Source organism: Triplophysa rosa, linkage group LG12, assembly GCF_024868665.1.
Source record: "Triplophysa rosa linkage group LG12, Trosa_1v2, whole genome shotgun sequence".
NCBI classification, from domain to species: Eukaryota; Metazoa; Chordata; class Actinopteri; order Cypriniformes; family Nemacheilidae; genus Triplophysa; species Triplophysa rosa.
The window spans coordinates 24,477,146-24,496,068 of NC_079901.1; the positions used below are offsets into that span (position 1 = coordinate 24,477,146).

Consider the following 18,923-nt stretch of genomic DNA (forward strand, 5'->3'; position numbering starts at 1 on the left):
ACTGGATTCTGATGGTGCACGGCACTGACGTCACTTCAGCCACTAGAGGGCGCCAATGAGCTTCATGTGACTTTTACATTCAGTCATTTTTTAGCAGACACTGAAATGAAAGTGACTAGACAGAAAAAAACTGTACAATGAACTGAAATGTGTAAATAAAATGTTTCAATAAAACTTTACACTGTACTTCTGTGGCACGATGACTGTTATAGAGCTTCATTAAGTTTAAACAGGAGTCCTTTGTGAGGCAACGTGTTATGCAACCATGCAAAGTAAAACCTTGAGTGATCTGCAAGTCTGTTCTGCAATTTCACATTTCATCAAACACGCATGTAGATTTCATCACAGTCAGCTCAAATACAGTTATGAGAAAAACAAAAGACAATGTAATAAATAAAATATTTATTTTCTCAATTACAGTATTTGGCACAAGAGACAGTGTTTGGCAATGGCGCAGTGGTCAAGGCACCACAGTAGAATAAAGCACGTTGGGATTTATTCTGTAAACTAAACCAAATGATCCACATTAAATGACAAACATTCAAATGAGACTGTTAAGACACAATCAACAAAACCTGTCTGCACTTGATATCCCCTTTTCTTTTTAAGTTTAAACATGTTCAATGTTCTGACATGTCTGGTTTGCAGATAAAGATTCTTAATAGTATTCAACACTGTTACATGAGACCAGAAGCACAAAAAACCCAACCAACACCAGGTGAATGACTAAAGAAATGTACAATATACGATAACCACTAATCTACATATGCATACAACATCTAAACAGTTATTTTGTCGAGACATCTACACAACTAAAGATAACATAGCGACACAATTAAAAGTGCTCATTAAACTTGAAAACTCAAAAAAATGTGGCATTAAAGTGGCTGTTATTAATTCTGCACAAACCCACCAACTAGTCTAGTCTAGTCTGTCATGGGTTTATTCTTAAATCATACTTTCGAAGAACTTGCGAATGAAATGAACAAAGTATAATCTAAATAATAACGACGCCATACAGTGATTCGAAAGATTTCTGTCAAAAAAAAAGATATAAAAACCAGACCCAATGAAGCAATGATATTCACTGCATGCGTTTGTGCAGGTCTAGTATTAAACACTACATCGGTGTGTGTGTGTGAGAGACACAGACGGTCAAGCAACACATCAAAGAACGGTTATGGATTAAAGATTTGGTGCAATATGTTCGCAAAGCCCTAAAATGTGGCGTCTGGTAACCAGCCTTGAGGTTAATAAAGTATTTACGCTCCACTGCTTTATTACCGTTAGCAGGAAGTGACATCATTAGCAGGCACACTTGCTCTGTTCGGGGTCCCGCGGCTCTGTGAGATCGGTGGTGCTGTGGCCGTTGCTGCGGACGGTTCCGTCCGGGATCCAGGATTTGTCCACGCATCTCTCCATTCGCTTCATGATGAGATCCAGCAGAACCTCAACGGCGTGACTGACGTTCTCTCCGCTCGCGGCGCTCGTCTCAAAATACGGCACCCTGGCGAGGTCAAGAAATACAATTTCAATTTTGCAATGTGTAAATAAGACTGTCAGTTATAATAATACACTGTAAAGTGGAATAGTAGAAGGCCATGTTCATAAACATCACAGCCCTAAAAAATACAGGTTAACAATTTGCCTGCCGAATACCGTGCTTCTAACATCAATCGTAGGGATGTAACTATTCACTCAGCTCACGATGCGATGCGAGTCACGATTCTGATCTCACTATGCGATTTATTTTTACAAAATGAGTTGAAACAAATTAGAAATGAACAACTTCCCTTGCATTATTTCTTAAATGCTTCACGTTTCTTTGTATAATAAAATAATGTTTTATTTCAAATAACAAAACTAAACTGCAATTTTATAACAAATTAATAATAGAAAAAGTCTCTTTAATATAACAAACTAATACTGTCTGAGCTTTTCTTGGATTTTTTTGCATTTAAGAAATATCAGCATGTCCATGTTTAGATTTGCAGTGAAAATAGCGGCCCCTGCTGTTCAAAAAATGTATTGCGATTCAGTTCACACCTCAACCGATTTGAATCGTCACTCATTATAACCGAATGAATCGTTACATCCCTAATCAATCGTATACAGAAAGAGCAGACAGTGTTGTTATACAGTAGTATATAAATTCCACGTGTTTGTATAAAGACACACCTGGGAGGAAAACTTCAGTCAAGAGAATTTATGAACACTGAGAACGTTCGACACATAAAACACAAGCACTTCTTGCTTGACAAATCCAAATATCTGTCTGTGACATCTGACTGAGCTTTAGTTGCCGCTTTAAAATTCACCCCGGAGATCCGTACATGTAAAAATGATGCCAGCGTTGCTTTGAAATGACATGAACATGAAGAAAAGATGAACTGGTGAACAGCCATCTGGATGCATTCATACGTTTGCACAAATGTGCCGAGCGCTCGTCCAAATTCACGACTTTTCACATGAGCTCAGTAAATATTAGCTTTGCGAGACGCCCATAATCTTCATGCGAGCAGCCTTCATTGTTAGACAAACAGAGCACAGACGCGGCCCTGAAAACACATATCACACACACCCTGGGAACACGTGTGACGCACTGTAAACCCGAATGTTCAAAGTAATTAAACAGGTAAAGTAGTGCAAACTTAATTTGACATACAACTAAATTCCTGTAGCTCCTGTCAGTAATTCTTACTTTTGAGTTCATTTAACTTCACTTAAACAAGTTAATTCAACACGATCTGTTGAGAATGATTTTCAGTTCCCAGCATGCTTTGCGTGACACTTCTTTAGGAGAGTCAATTTTGAAATGAAGTGTTGTTTTATGCGTTTTTAGAAAGGATAAAGCCTTGTTAATGAGGAATGTTCATTTATCTTGGATATTTAGAAGAATTTGTTGTATTTTTGACTTTTCAATCGTTCAGAAGAGTGGTGCTTTTGCTTAGGTTGTGGGAGGTGTCATAGCAGTCGTGTGTGTTGCATCACACTCTGTGAAGGCTGTTTGTTAATTGTTGATGTCCCTGAAATGTTTAGTTTTTTTAAGAAGTCCTTTCTTTAATTGAACTGTAAATAAAAAGGATTTACCTTACCGAATGTTAAAAATTAACAGGAATTAACATGCATGAGTACAACAAACTCAAAACTTGATATTTTAAGTTTTCCCAACTTATTGGGGTTTACAGTGCGTCTGCATGAGGATCTGACTCACACACACCGGCAAATACTGTACGGCCGAGAATTCAGAGGGTTTGTCTTATAAAAGAGTTTGAGTCAGTCAGTCAGTCCTCAGATACAGTGAGTTATTGCACATCTATTGTCCATTATAAAGATTGATTTACTTTAGACGCATTACAGATTCATCCTGACAGCCTGTCACAATCACCTAAACAAACAGGAACATGACAGGAACAACGTCTCATTGGGTGATTCTCACGAAATCTTGCTTTCAAGATGTCAAACATGACTTTCTTAAAAACACTTGTGTCAACAAATTTCCTTTATATTCGTTTAAAACAAGGTATGATATGTTTAATGGCATTCATTTCTAAACTTTTACTGACAGTTTAACACAAAAAAATTACAATAAAAGGCCTTAAATATTCTCATTACCGTAACCATTTAAAACGGTCAATCTCATGGCATGTTTAGCTAAAAACAAGCGAAGCCATGATGCCTAAGCAAGTTTTTATTCATCATACATAATAAGACATTAATGGAGTATATTTTAATAGAATATTATACATGTCAAATGCCTTTAAATGTGGAAAACGACCTGTATCGGTAAAGAGAAGGGGAAAAGTCGTGCACGCACTGTGACAAGAGATTATTACGTTTTTAACTAGAAAAATATCAAGTAATTTGTTAACTTGTTAGCCATTTAAAAAGCCATTTAAAAAGCACTAGCAGATGTGTTTCTTCACATCAAATCAAACTTAATGTAAATATCTTTGCGTGTGTTTAAACAGTCTTTAAAAAACCTTACGGAGGATGAGATCGTCAGTCCTGGACACTTCTTTCTTCCACTAGTTCTTCATTTTTATTACACATGAATATTCTGTCAATCATTTTTGTTTTTTGAGAACATCTAGTAGAACGTCGAATAGTTTTTTTCAGAATATTTACATTTTATTCTGACTAAATTACAACACATAATGCACTCGGGACGCTTTACGGTTATAAGAATTTCCGCAGAAAAAGCAATAAAATACATAAACAATTCATTCCTATGTCAAAATGATGTTTTGTCCAAGGTAGAGAACACAAGTATCTTTATTATGATCTTTTTTTGTGTTATCAAACTGTATGTTTCATAATTCAATTCTTTACTGCCATGATGTTTCAGCGGTTTCGAGAGAATCGCCCCACTAAAGTACTTTGAAACGTGCAGCTTTGTTCGATGCGCTGATGGGACTTCTACTCAAACAGGAAGTTAGGACAGGATATACTAAGTGGCCCCTCCCGCTTTTAAAATAGCCAACAGTGTTGAGATTACATTACAAACTGGAATTTGATAAGAAGATGAAGTGCAGAATGATGTATTAAATCCTACTACAGTTTGCGAGCGGTCAACAGTTTGTAACTGTGATGGTGTTGATGAGAGCCGACGAGATCTATTGAATCTGTGGTGTCTCACCCGTATTTCTCAGCCAGTTCTCGTGCGTTCTCAGTTTTCACAGCGCGCTGGTCATCCAGATCAGATTTATTCCCACACAGTACAATGTCAGGATTCTGACAGTACGCATGCGTCTGCAGCTGACCTGCAACAGAGATGTATTTGTAGGGTAGTCGCTCGAAAGCTTTAGCAAAATGAAAAGAATTTGTTATCATCAAAAACTAATATGAATAAAGACGTGTAATGCATTTGATGAAACCGGAGTTCAGATGTGTGTGAGTCTCAGTAAGGTCAAAGAAAGAATTGAACAGAATTGAATTCAAGAACTCACTCATCCAGTTCCTGACATTAAGAAAGCTCTGCTCGTTCGTGAGGTCAAAGAGCAACAGAAAGCCCATGGCGTCCCTGAAGAACGCTGTGGTCAAACTGCGAAACCTGCCGGAGCGTTGAGAGCAGAGGATATGTATCATACGACTGAAAAAAACGAAACTATGGTGCGATTACTGACAAAAGTAAAATCTGATGTCATCACCTCTCCTGACCGGCCGTGTCCCACAGCTGGATGTGAATTCTCTGACCTCTCCCAGCTGTGCCATCAGGACTGTTAGATTTATACACCTGAAGAGAGATGAGAGGAGCTCTCGTCACGTCTCTCACGTCACAACTAAACCGTCACTTCTGAACCGGCTTACAAAACTTCTGCTGCATCAAACTCTACTGATATGATTCTTTGAATTCTGACTGGGTGAGCTTTTTTGTGATTGTGCTCGATTGATATTTTGATCAAATTCGAATGTTTCTTTAGTGAGGTGTTTGCAGTCAACACAAGCATCAAATACACTTATGGTGATTGAGAGCTGGACGTGATTCATTTCTTGATTCTGGAGCTGTAAAACATCAACGCACAAGTGTTTGTTCTTAAGGAGGAACTGTGTGAAACTGGGAGTGTCCCTTAAACACACACACACACACACGTCTGGTTTATTATCTCCGTGGGGACAGTCCATAGGCGTAATGAGTTGTATACTGTACAAACTGTATATTCTATCCCCTATCCCTAACCCTACCCCTAAACCTAAAGATCATAGAAAACATTTTGCATTTTTAGATTTAAAAAAAAATTGTTCTGTACAATTTATAAGCTTTTGTGCCCATGAGGACCTCAATTTTGGTCCCCACGGTGACACGAGTCCCCACGTGTTGGTGTGTATTCAGGTTTAGGTCCCCACCGGGATATACAAACATGAACACACACACACACATTCTCTCTCACACACACTCAACAACAAGCACACACACACACACACACACACACACACAGAGAAACACATGCACACATTCTCTCATGAACGCACGCACACACTCAACAACAAACACGCAGAGAAACACATGCACAAACTCTCTCACACACACACACACACACACACATGTACACATTCTCTCACAAACGCATGCACGCACACACTCAACAACACAAACACACACACACACAGAGAGAAACACATGCACAAACTCTCTCTCACACACAGCTGTTCTGAAGGTTCTGTAACTGTACATGCCACTGCAGTTTCCTCAAAGCAAAAGTTCTTGTTAACATAAAACAATTTATTACTTTATAAAGTGTAAACAGACAATTCATCATAATGTGCCATCTGGAATAATTAAAATGTGTGTGTGTGTGTGTGTGATAGCTTTAGATGTCAGACTCGCGAGTTTGCAAATAACACAATGTGTTGTCAACAAAATGAGCTGCCCGAGGGTGTTGTGATCATTCAGGAGAGTGTTATGACTCCGAGCATGTGTGTATTTACTCCAGAGTTTGTGTTTTTATACAGCTCTAAATTTCATGACTTGGCGCCTCTGATGATGACTGAAATGCGTGCGTGTGTGTTGTAAGCTGTGGTTTTTACGCATGGGAGTCGGTCACTGTTATCCCAGGGGCAAGTTTTCCATGTGGCAGGTGATTTACAGTCAGTAAACCAGGTAAGAAATCAAGTACAGATCTGAACCAATCGAGAACGGTGAGAAATCTGCCTCATTTGCATGTTTGGAAAACACACATTTCTAACATATATTATATTATATATATATATATATATATATATATATATATTATATAGTATATATATATGATGACAAGCATGATTAAATATACACTGGCAAAAAGAAATGACAAGGAAATGTTACGTTGACACACAGATCAAGTAAATATGCAACTTTAATTCTCTAAAGGTTAAAAGAATGACTCGCCACTCGTTTCTCTCTGAAGTCGATTCCCACTGTGGTGATGAACTTGGAGTTGAATTTGCTGTCTGTGTACTGGTAAAGGAAACTGGTCTTTCCCACCCCAGAGTCCCCCAGAGCCAAAAACTTAATGAGGTAATCATAGTCCCCATCAGACATACTGAGAGCCAGAGAGAGAACACCTGAAACACACAACACACACATGTTAGCTTTACGTGTTTTATGAGGACTTCATAGACATCATGACTTACAAAACACACACACAGACACACAATCATTCCAAAACTTCTCCAGACAAACACAGTGCAGACGTTTCAGAAAATTCATCAGATTTCGTTTACTTTGTACAAACGGTGCATTATTTCTTTCAAATGTGGAGGAAGGAAGGCGAGTGATATCATCAACGTTACAAATGCTGATTTGGTAACAGGAAACAAAAAAGAAGAAATTGACACATTTGCAAAAGCAGTAGCTAAATATTATGGTATTGGTAATTATACTAAATAAATGAGCAGGAAAATCCATTAATGCTGAAACACAAGGAAAGCACCCGATGAGGAAACAGCGTCACACCTGAACACATTCAGTTGCACTCCAGGTTTGGCTTCAGGACTTCACCAGTTAGACATTACATCATGTTGTGAAACAGAAAAACAACACTACCAACATCCTGCTAAACTTCATCAACATCAGAAGAGCAAGTTAATGATGATGAAACCTTCATTTTAACACGAACTAAGCGTGTGTATGTATGCTTCCAGTTTTTTACAGCGCTGTGCACATTTCCAAATGTGATCTTGTCTTGACACGTTCATAAGCAGAATGTGAGGGAGAAAAGCGTTCAGAGATGTCTCGGTTTTAACTCGGAGAACATTCGCTCTGTGTGTTCATAAGATCATATGATCGCGAACATAAAACTCCAACAAACGCCACATTCTTTCCCCGGCAGCACTAAAGAGCACCTCGAGCGTAAGCCGCTTAACGTCTGGAGCCGCTGAGAGTTTCTGAAGAGGTCATTAGAGAAACATTGAAAAGATTCAAGTCAGACAGTGGTGGGAGGGACGACCGGACATACAAGTTCAGGAAACATAAAACCTGCTGCTATTCACAGCCAGTACCCAGAATTCCTAGAGTTACAGCCCTGAACTTTATTATTCTTTAACAACAATCACACACACACACACACAGTCTGTTACAACTCCCAAAAAAGGCAGAAGAATACAAAAGAATCTGTAAGACGGGAATGTTTTCCATCATTTCCAAGGTGTCCAGAGGACAATCGGGGCAGTGGTTGTGCACCTCTCTCTCTTTCGTTCCCTAATTTGATATAAAGTAGTAAGTGCTGCACTAGGTCCACATTTCTAATGTGTTGGGGTAACAAATCTCCTTTTTTATTTATTCTAGGGCAAAAACAAAAGTATTGATTATTAGATATTGATTACGGTCAAAACGCAGAATAATATAAATATACTATGTAGTGTATAACGCCCAGCTTTAGTCCCCTGGTTGCAGATGATCACTAAAACGCAAGGTTGTGGGTTCGATCCCAGGGGATTGCACGTACCTATGTATAAATGTATAGGATAATGCAATGTAAGTCGCTTTCGATAAAGGCGTCTGCCAAATGCATAAATATAAATATAAAATAGTCAGAAACAAAAGCACAACACACACCAACAATCAAACTGCATCCATGCGTCTCATTTTTTCCTCTTGACGAGGTTTTTCTCAGGTCTCCGTTGGCAAATATGAAAATCACGCTAATTTACTCGCCCTCACGCCCTCTCAGATATGAATGACCTTTCCTACAGGCGAATACAATTGAAGATTTGTATATAAAAAAATTCTATAATATCTTCTTTCATGAGGCACAAAAAACTAAGAAACACCAATCAATCATTAAAGAAGTCCAATCAATGTAATGTTATTGATGTGCCGTCAATTTTTTGTTTTCATGAATGTGTGACATTCTGACCACTTAGCAATCTCAAAATATAAATGTATAAATGTCTCTCACAAACATACACTTTCGCTTCAGAAGACATTAACTGGCTGGAGTCAGTTTGAGCTTCATTATTGGTGTGTGTGTTCAACAGAAGAAGCAAGGTACATCTGGGATGTCACGAGAGAACTTTCATATTTGGGTGAACACTGCTGACTCAAGTTGACTGGTGTGTACTGAGCTCAGAATGTTTGTCAAAGATCAAATCAGCATCATCTTTACTGACGGAGGAAGCGTTCGGTGAAACTTTAAAGCGCTGTGTGATGCTATCAGTCATCTGACGAAACCTCAACTCAACTGCTACTCAACACATAAAAACGACTATAAATAAATAAATACTTTATCCTAAAAAAACGAAGCATCTGAATACGTAAATAACGCATCAATGCCATTTGTTTTCTGTTAGTAAAGCACTCGGACACGAAACAGCATGCTCCAGTCACTCCAGCCATCATAGTATTTAACCCCCCACTAAAACTTTACAAATGTTTGAATGTTTTTAACTAGACAATATAAAAACAAGCGGATTTCATATGAAATAAAGAGCAAACTTTACAAGCCAAGTTTGTTAAGTTCAATGTGATAAAACAACAGGCGCACAAAAATGAAGAACTACACTTTGTGGTTGTCAGATGTTGGTGTAAGACGTCGATATGAAACATGAATTTAGGTTACAGTTGCTTCATACATCCACCAAACATCAGTGACGAAAGAACGACTCATCGTTCTGAGAAATGATTTGGAGATCACTCGATTGAAGATGCCATTCAGCGATTCTGTTGTTAATGTTGTTAATACATCTTTATAAAGCACAAAGTCAAGTCATACTCGGGTCACTAAAAAAACTGCATTATTTTCAAGGCTATCAGTAGCTTATAGACAGCGTTGGGCAAGTTCCTCTTAAAAAGTAACTCATTACTAGTTACTAATTACATATTCAATAGTGTAATTAGATTACTGTGCAAATTACTCTCTCCAAAAAGTATTTAATTACGGATTACTTTCTATATCCTACATCAACCTTGATTAGTTAATTGACTCAAGGATAGACATGAAACGGCTCTTTTAATTCATTCACATAAATAATATAAAACTACATAAAGTATTTTTATTAACTGACCTAAGTATTACAAATGTGAGAATTACACATTAATGCATGCATTTTAAAGTTAGACTTTGAGTTTTGATGCACACACACATATATTACACACAGTATAAGTTTAAATACATCAGAAGTAACTAATTAAATTACAGAAAAAATAATACTATTTTAAGGGAAAAGTATTTAAATTACAGTAAGTAATTACTTAGTAACTAGTGACACCCAACACTGCTTATAGAATGCCAAATATGATTGATATTTAAGACAAACTTCAGCAATAGTAGCGTGTCATTTCTGCATGCACAAAACAATCCCAGAATCTGGCTCTTATGAGGCTAAATCTGCGGAAAATAAGACGCTTTCACTGGATCAGCTTTCAATCACTTTTGTTTTCTTCCATAAGTCTCACACATTGACATTAAAAACGACCAAAACACTGATGATCAGAAAGAGATTGGATTCCTGGAAAGCCACTTCACAATCTTCCCCATGCGCTACATCTGCATGAACACACAAACCTTTCAAAGCCCATCGGTTCTGGACACAAGAGCTCAAGCGTTCAGCTCTTTCATCATCTGACGTGTCTGTGACCTTTTAAACAAGCAATTTAAGAAAAAAACTGTACCCCACAAGAACCGATCCCTGTTCAACACAACTCGACGGGCCTCGCATAACTCACCGAAACGCCCGGCTCGCGCTTCCCGTCTAAACCAAAACAGCTCTGTGAAGCCCTGATGAGGATCTGGATAAAGCTAAAGAGAAATGAAGAGAAGAGAAGGAAGCGAAGGCTTTATCAAACATTCCCAGCAGCACCACCCTGGGCTGCACGCCAATGCTAACGGAGAGAGCCGGAGATGCGCGCACACTTTCACACCCGAGCTCCAGGCGTCCACTTCACTTTTTAAACACCGATGTGTAAAAAACGGTCAACTTTGACCCGCTGCGTTAAACATGCCTCGAGACTTTCTAGTGAAATACAATAAATAGACATTTGCATTAAAGAGTAAATCTAGCACACAAATTGAAGTCCTCTTACGGATCAGGTGAATTTAAACACGTTTTTTTATCACAAGAAATTGGAAGGGGCGTTTGCCCGTGCAAAGGTTTTGGTCACCATCAACGGTGGCGATCTTGAGAAACAGTTCGGAAGTGAATCAATACTCCGTCCTCTTCGTGTCGGTCACACATAGTGCGGGACGGGTTACGTGCCAAAGTTTGTCTAAGGTGAGATGTTTCTTGGAATTACTAACCCAAAGTATGAGCAATAGCACTAATCTTTTAGATTTTCAAAAAAGATAATTCTGTATGATTTATAAGCTTGTTTCCTCAGGGGGACAAAAAAATGTCCCCACAAGGACAAGGGTTTTGGATATTGCCATCTTTGTGGGGACATTTTGTCCCCATACCATAGGGTTTATGCTTCCCACACGCACGCACACACACACACACACACACACACACACACACACACACAAAGCAGTTTATATAAAGGGTCTTTTCGGGGTGTCCGATCTGGGAACAGAGATTTGAGGATGTCTGAATTGTTTAACATCAGGCTCATCTAATAACCATCAGCTGGTGCTCATGTGCTCTTGGCATCCCATCATGTGACCATCCATTCCCAACACTGCCAAAAGCCCTGCTTAAATCACACACACACGCACGCACGCACGCACACACACACACACACACACACACACACACACACACACGTTCACTCCGTCTGCTTTCTTTAGAACAGGCAGAAAAAAACAGATAAACCAGCTGAAATTAGTGGGAACTTTCTAGAAAGTGGAGTCTGCTTTTCTGAGTCCACAATGAAAATTCTGTCATTTTTACTCAAACAGAGATGTTCCGCGAAATGTAAAGAGTCTCTGGCGTTCAGAAAGCCAATGGGGACTGGCGCACAACAAACACACACAAATGTGTAATATTCCAAGAACTCTAAAGGCACGTTTTGTGTGAGGAACGCTACATCACCATTCACTTACATTTTATGAAAAAGAACAGTGTAAAAACTACATTATGTAAAAACTGCCATTTAATGAAAGAAAGAGTGACTCTTTCTTCTGCAGAACACAAAAGAAGATATTTTGTGAAATGTCTCAGCGGTTTTGTGCTCATACAATTGAAGTCAATGGGGTTTAGCGGTTTTTAGTTGCCGACGTTCTTCAAAATATCTTCTTTTGTGTTCTGCAGAAGAAAGAAACTTTTACAGGCTTGAAATGACATGAAGTGACCGTTCTCAAACTTTAGCCAAACTGTAGTTTAGGTTTGGTCAACCTAAACTTTTTGTCCCCCAAAAAAAGGTTTTTCAGCAGGACATGGATATTTGATCATTTAGAAAAGAAAAAAGACCATGAAACTTCGCATTCCTCGCAGGTCACATGATATGGGAGTGAGCCAGTGTTTTTTTCTTCCCCAGGTAAGGCAACATTTACAGGTAGAAGTCCTTTTTTAAACACTGATCTGGTATCAGCACTTACACTATTACTGTTGGAGTTATGCACAGAGATGGTAAGATCTGTTTTAAGTAAATGCCACGTGTTTGTGAATACATCTGAACAACAGCTGGACATTAATGTCCCACTTCACATACAGTCCTCTATTATAACGCACAAAACTACACAAATACATACGCAACATGTCTAAGACACACCGAAAATATATCATCACATAGACGAATACACATTATGACACTGTCAAAAGACTCACTTTAACAAATGTGTTGTCAAGAGATATGTAACGCGACACATCGGATGTGATCAAACTGTTATCAGCATCCTGCGACGACTTTATCAAACATAATAAATGTTCTTACCAGAAGAGTTATGGAGGTCTTTTTTACGATGTTTGAAGGTAAAGTCTTTCTCTAAAATATTGAAGCACACGAGACGTACAAGAGACTTTGTGGAGACTTTGTTAAAGTTGCTCCCACACCCACATGAAGCTTCAGTAGCGGCCGTGCGTGCAGTCAGTGACGAAACACTTTCCGCACAGAAACCCCAATCCTACTATGGGCAGGCCGGAGCTCATGAATATTAATTACGTAGTGTGACGCTCTCCGCAACGTCCTTAAAGTGACGGTTCACCCAAAAATGAAAATTCTGTCATCATTTACTCACCTTCGAGTTGTTCCAAATATGTAAACATTTCTTTGTTCTGATGAACACGGAGAAAGATATTTGGAAGAATGTTTATAACCAGACAGATTTTTTTCCCCCATTGACTCCATAGTAGGAAAAGAAGGCAATGGTAGTCAAAGGTGCCCCAGAACTGTTTGCTGTCCTACATTCTTCAAAATGTCTTCATTTGTGTTCAACATAACAAAAAATAATTTTAAAAAGTTAATTTTCTTACTATGGGAGTCAATGGGGGGCGGCATAATCTTTCTGATTATAAGCATTCTTCCAAATATCTTTCTCTGTGTTCATCAGAACAAAGAAATGTATACAGATTTGGAACAACTCGAAGGTGAGTAAATGATGACAGAATTTTCATTTTTGGGTGAAGTATCCCTTTAATATGTACTGCATAAGCCTTGGGCATAGTACGGTGTTATTTCTTTCCTCTCCCTTTAGCACAAATGGAAGGCAGTTTTAAATGTTAACCTTTGGTAAGTGCCGCGCTTTGCTCATCAACAAAACCAACTGTTTAATCTATTGAAAAACAATCAAAACTTTGCGGGCCTGTTGCGTGTTTGTACAAATGTGCAAAAGCTGTTCGTGTGCTTGTAGTGCCACCGTGTGGTGGAAATTGTCATCGTAACGCTACAAATTAAAGTTTAACAAACGTTCAAAACGTTGCGATAAAAAAAAGCATGCTTTGACGAATACAGTAGAACATTTTATAATTTAAATAAGGCAATTTATTCTGAAAACAACTAATTGAAAATAACATTCAACTTTAGGCACATCATGTATATTTGTCACATTATTGTGGGTTAGCAGTCTCTGGTGTGGTTGCTGATCTCTGCTCCTGTGGTTGGGGTTCGAGCTCTTGATCTGGTGCAGATGGAGGTTTTTTGGGCGTCTCAAACATCGGTCTGTACACGTACACGCCTCCCACCACTCCGACCAGGGTCGCAACTGCGATCTGATGAAAGGGAATCCGTCTTCCGAACATGATTTTATCTTATAACAAGAAACCCATGAGGGAAAAACAAACCACCCAACGTCTGAAAAGGAGACATGAGGGAATTCATGAGATTTAATTGACAGATTATCTCTGCAATCTGATGCATTGTGTTTTATATATACTGTAGGCTATTGGATAAAAATGCAGTATTTACAATGTGGAAGAGACAGTATCGATAAACAAAGGCTACAAATATCATTTAGGACTTTTTGTTTGCTATTAATATTCGTACACTCACCTTGATAGTTTATGTCCGTTCACCTGTAATAAAATAATTTGTTTGTTGTAATAAAAAAAAGTGTTATGCCATTTAACCCACGTGGAAGCAAGGACGAATGATACGACTACGGCAACCCACTCAGACCAAAATAAATTACGCGTTTACTCTTTATTTAGACATATATTTATATGAAGATGCGTCAGTATTTATTCGTGTAAATCACAAAGCAAATTTATATTCAACAGACAATACCAACAATTAATCGGTATAGTTATTAAAAATGTGCTACTCTTATAATTTCCTTTCATTTGTGAGGGTAGGCATGACGTCACGACTCAAACACGGAAGAGGATGCTGCTTCTACATTTGAAGTACAAAAAACTCTGTAAATGCACAAAAAATGGCTATAAACGCCCGGTATCTAAATGCAGCACATTAGAACAGCAGTGAGCTTCATTTGGGGACATGGAGAAGATTCGCGATCGCTTTAAACAAAGCAAATCTTCGTCACGTGAGACTGTCAAACTGAGGAAAAGAAGCTCGATTCTGTACAGCACTGATGACGGCAGAGCAAACACACACAGTAAGAGTACTCACACTGGCATAAGAACACTCCAACCACATCATATTTGTTTAATCACAATCAATAAACAATAACATAACAATTAAATAAACCCTTATTAAAACAATATTGCATAAAAGTCAGACTTTTAATCAGCCATTAAAATGACTGTTACTAATCATCATTTTCTGGGATTTCTGCAGATGCCATTGGTGTCAGTGTCATTGTTTTCACAATTTTCTTTCGTCTGGTGAACTGTGTTCTGGTCCAGACCAGCTTCGTCCCGGATGAATACTGGCAGTCACTGGAGATTTCCCATCGGATGGTCTTCAAATATCCTTGTTCACACTGTGATCTGCCTTCTGCTGCTTCTCACACATTCTGACTGCTTCATCGCTACATCCGTCTGTGTGATGTATGTTTAAAGCCTATTCACTGTATAAATCTGCTACAACTGGGAATGACATCTTTAACAATTCTCACCTATGGCTACGAGACGTGGGAGTGGAGGGAAGGGATCCGTGGATACTCGTATCCTCTTCTGTTTGCTCTGATGTACAAATTCCTGCAGCTGATCAGTTATGACACAGTTCAGCTCTTGGTGAGACTTTTGCCACCTACAACTGTCGATCTCTAATCGTAAAAACACATTTATTCTCAAACGTGAAATACTTCCAAATGATTTACAATAATAAAAAGAGCATGATGATCTCAACTTTCCTGTATGCAGGTGTTTGTGCCTCGTGTTTTCCAAGCGCTGCTGTGTGCGTATGCTGATCTGAAGCTGTACCGTCTGGTCCTGCAGTGGGAAACTCCGGATGTGGCCAAATGGACAGTAAGATGATGATGATGTACACGAGCAATACCTCCATCAGCCTGTGTCTGTTTAATATCACATATTAGGCAAATGGATAGTTGATATGGAATACTTCAAATTCACTTGACACACTGACCGTTTCCTTATTCGTCCATACAAATGATAAGCGAAGCTTTTATTAAAAACACCCCCTGTGTCTCTCAGCTCTTCTGTCAGCTGTGTTCATGGTTCACCTGGTACTGCTGCACTCGGACTCTGAGCAACACCATGGAAACGGTTCTGACCACGCTGGCGCTTTGCTTCTACCCCTTACTGGGCTCCAAAATGCACAACAGGTTGGTAACTCAGTGTCGTAGCTTCACAGTAAGCGGTGTGATGTTGAAAGTCTCCTCACGTCTCTCTGTTCTGTCCTCTTCAGCTGGAAGTATTTGTGTCTGGTGTCTCTGGCTGTCGTCGTGCGGCCCACAGCGCTCATCGTCTGGGTTCCTCTGCTGGTCTGTCATCTGTGCCGCGAACAGAACAAACCGAGACTCGTCACACAGCAGTGCTTTCCCATCGCGTAAATCACACCCTCACCTGTGATGTCCAGGAAGATTGAATCTGATGCGTTTTCTGTCTTTATGAATGTTTGTGTTCTTCTGCAGGGCTCTTACGCTGGCTGTCTCTACTCTGATCGACTCTGTGTTTTATGGAAAGGTATTTCTACTTTCGATTATGTCAAGTCCTCACAAAGTTGTTTTGTCTGGAGTATATAGTGCACATATATCAGGTGTATTCAAAATATAATATCAACTCTGATGTTTGTGTCCATCTGCAGTGGATTTGTGTCCAGTGGAATTTTCTGAAGTTGAATGTACTTGAGAGCGTGGGAGAGTTTTACGGGACTCATCCGTGGCACTGGTACTTCAGTCAGGGCTTTCTGGTGGTGATGGGTCCACATCTCCCTCTCTTTCTGCACGGATGCTCGCTGAGCACCAAAAAACACCGAATCCTCCTGATAACCATCATATGGACCACAGTGATATACAGGTACGCTGAATTCGACATCTTCGGCTTTTATTTTCAGAAACATCTTTTAATGAAACCATGTCTTCACAGTTTCCTTGCACACAAAGAGTTCCGCTTCGTTTATCCCGTGTTGCCTTTCTGTGTCGTCTTTTGCGGTCAGTATTTGTCAATTTGGGTTATTTGGGTGGATTAGAGACCTCTCTGACGCTCTACATCTGCTCTTTTATTTGCAGGCATGTCTTTAGCGAAGCTCCAGACGTGGAGGAAACCTGCTGCTGTCCTCCTGCTGGTGTCCAATCTGATTCCTGCGTTATATACGGGTTTGATTCACCAGCGTGGAACTCTAGACGTCATGAGTGACCTGCAGCGTCTGTGTGACCTCAGCAGGGGTCAGAGGTCACCTGACGTCCTGTTCCTCATGCCCTGTCACTCCACGCCACTGTACAGGTGACATTCAGCACCAGATTCAAAGTTTGACATCGGAACACTAAGAAACACCGACAAAACATGAAGAAAACATGTTGTCGATCTTTTTCGTAATACAGAGAAGGATGTTATTGCTCAGCTGCCTTTCATTTAGGCTTCAAAACAGAAACAAATGAGACAATTGTTCAAGTAAGTGTGATGAAATGTTTGAGTTCATATTGAGAAATATCTGAGACACAGATGAGACTTAAGCAAACATTTCTCTTTCATTGATTTCTAGGAGAAATAATTGAGATATAACCGAGATCTCAGCTGTGATTTTTCTTTCTTATGTAAGGGAATACACTGTCTAGAATGATATAAGTTCAGGGTCTTTTTATGAATGAAAAGAATAAGATTGTAGTTACCCGTTGGTGTTTGTGTTTTCCAGTCATCTACACTGTCCTCTCAAACTGCGTTTTCTGGAGTGTCCACCGGACCTGATGGGAAATAAAGAGTATGTGGATGAAGCGGAGATGTTCTTCAGTGATCCTCTGAGCTGGATGAGAAGATCTTTCTCCTCTCAGGAGATGTTGCCCACTCATGTGGTGATGTTTGACTGTCTGGAGAAGGTGAACCATACACAGATATTTAACTGCAATAACAGCAGTTTACTGAATCACATTTGTCCGATTTTTGATGTATTAAAGTCCCCCTGTGGTGAAAATCAAGTTTTTAATGTTGTGGTGTTTTAATATGCTTTAAGATAAACCATCTGCAAGTGCATCATTTTAAACCATCGCAGAGTATTTTCTCCACAAAACTGCAGTTTACCAAAGACAGTCTCTGTTGATGACATCATAACCCTGTAACCAGTTACATTAACATATTTGAGTCATTAAGGATGGCGCATAGACTCGGCACTGAAACAATCGCTGCTGTTATAACTCTGCTTCTTCAATACAAGCACGCGCTGCTCACACGTTAAATGTGGCATCTATGTACCCATCATCAACGGTCCGAGCTCACGCAATTGAATGGAGGCGGGGATTCATTTGCATATTCATGAATCTGCGTATACGAAATAAAGCAAGGGTGTAGCAATACATTCAAGTCATTTTAAGGCAGGATCAAATTAAAACGTTTACATATGCTTTTGTAATGCTTAAAGATTAGTTTTAAGTAAAAAAAGACTTTCTTCCAGATTTACAAGTTAAAGCACTGAAGAACTGTAGATCTTAAGTTGCATTCATGTGACGATGCTGGAACTTGAGTTATGAATTTCTGAATTAGGATACAAATAACCCATTGAAAATGTCAATATATAAAACAAAAATAAATATGATTTTATATATACTATATAAGGACACAATTGCAAGGAACAGTGATAAAGAATCAGTGTATCAGCAAATCTAGAAGTATTATGTATATTTTCTAGGACAGATTATTTGACCACTTCGCTATTTATATCTTATATTAATGACAATCTACAATGGCACGTCTAATTGTTATTAACCAAAGAACATTCTTAAGAACATTACAGTTGCAGTTGTATTTTTTCAATCATTTGTTCAATTACTTCAAAAACTTTTAAGTATGGCTGAATACAAGACTGAATTTGTTTGTTTCTTTACCCTTCAGGAGATCGCTTCATTCCTGCTGGAAAACAGATTTGCCAAACAAGCCGAGATATTTCACACTCACTTTCCTGAAGGTCGAGTCGGAGAGAACATCGTAATATACGTTAGAAACCCTTCTCATTATTTTACTGTTTGAAACCATCACACATACTGTAAATAAAGCATTTT

At 39.0% G+C, this 18,923-nt stretch overlaps 3 protein-coding genes across 4 annotated transcripts; 1 reads left to right on the forward strand and 2 right to left on the reverse strand.

Annotated features, from left to right (window-relative positions):
* Window positions 1-387: 387 nt before the first annotated feature.
* On the reverse strand, window positions 388-12,952 carry rab27a (RAB27A, member RAS oncogene family). 2 transcript variants are annotated; one of them, XM_057348785.1, is made up of 6 exons: window positions 12,788-12,952; window positions 6,869-7,044; window positions 5,151-5,236; window positions 4,950-5,053; window positions 4,640-4,763; window positions 388-1,507 (listed from the first exon to the last, which is right to left on the reverse strand). In XM_057348785.1, the coding sequence occupies exons 2-6, from the start codon at window positions 7,019-7,021 to the stop codon at window positions 1,306-1,308; spliced, it is 669 nt and encodes a 222-aa protein (XP_057204768.1). In that variant the 5' UTR covers window positions 7,022-7,044; window positions 12,788-12,952; the 3' UTR covers window positions 388-1,305. The 2 variants fall into 2 exon arrangements, with proteins under 2 accessions (XP_057204768.1, XP_057204767.1); XM_057348784.1 differs by lacking the exon at window positions 12,788-12,952 and adding an exon at window positions 10,646-10,750.
* Window positions 12,953-13,477: 525 nt separating this feature from the next.
* Window positions 13,478-14,453, reverse strand: LOC130563325 (protein PIGBOS1). The gene is made up of 2 exons (XM_057348789.1): window positions 14,342-14,453; window positions 13,478-14,143 (listed from the first exon to the last, which is right to left on the reverse strand). The coding sequence occupies exon 2, from the start codon at window positions 14,089-14,091 to the stop codon at window positions 13,900-13,902; it is 192 nt and encodes a 63-aa protein (XP_057204772.1). The 5' UTR covers window positions 14,092-14,143; window positions 14,342-14,453; the 3' UTR covers window positions 13,478-13,899.
* A 184-nt stretch (window positions 14,454-14,637) lies between these two features.
* On the forward strand, window positions 14,638-18,923 carry pigb (phosphatidylinositol glycan anchor biosynthesis, class B). Its single transcript, XM_057348775.1, has 12 exons — window positions 14,638-14,906; window positions 15,089-15,218; window positions 15,369-15,486; window positions 15,616-15,720; window positions 15,907-16,037; window positions 16,121-16,261; window positions 16,347-16,398; window positions 16,520-16,731; window positions 16,801-16,865; window positions 16,944-17,157; window positions 17,567-17,747; window positions 18,757-18,923. Exons 1-12 carry the CDS (start codon window positions 14,789-14,791, stop codon window positions 18,889-18,891), a joined length of 1,602 nt encoding a protein of 533 aa, XP_057204758.1. The 5' UTR covers window positions 14,638-14,788; the 3' UTR covers window positions 18,892-18,923.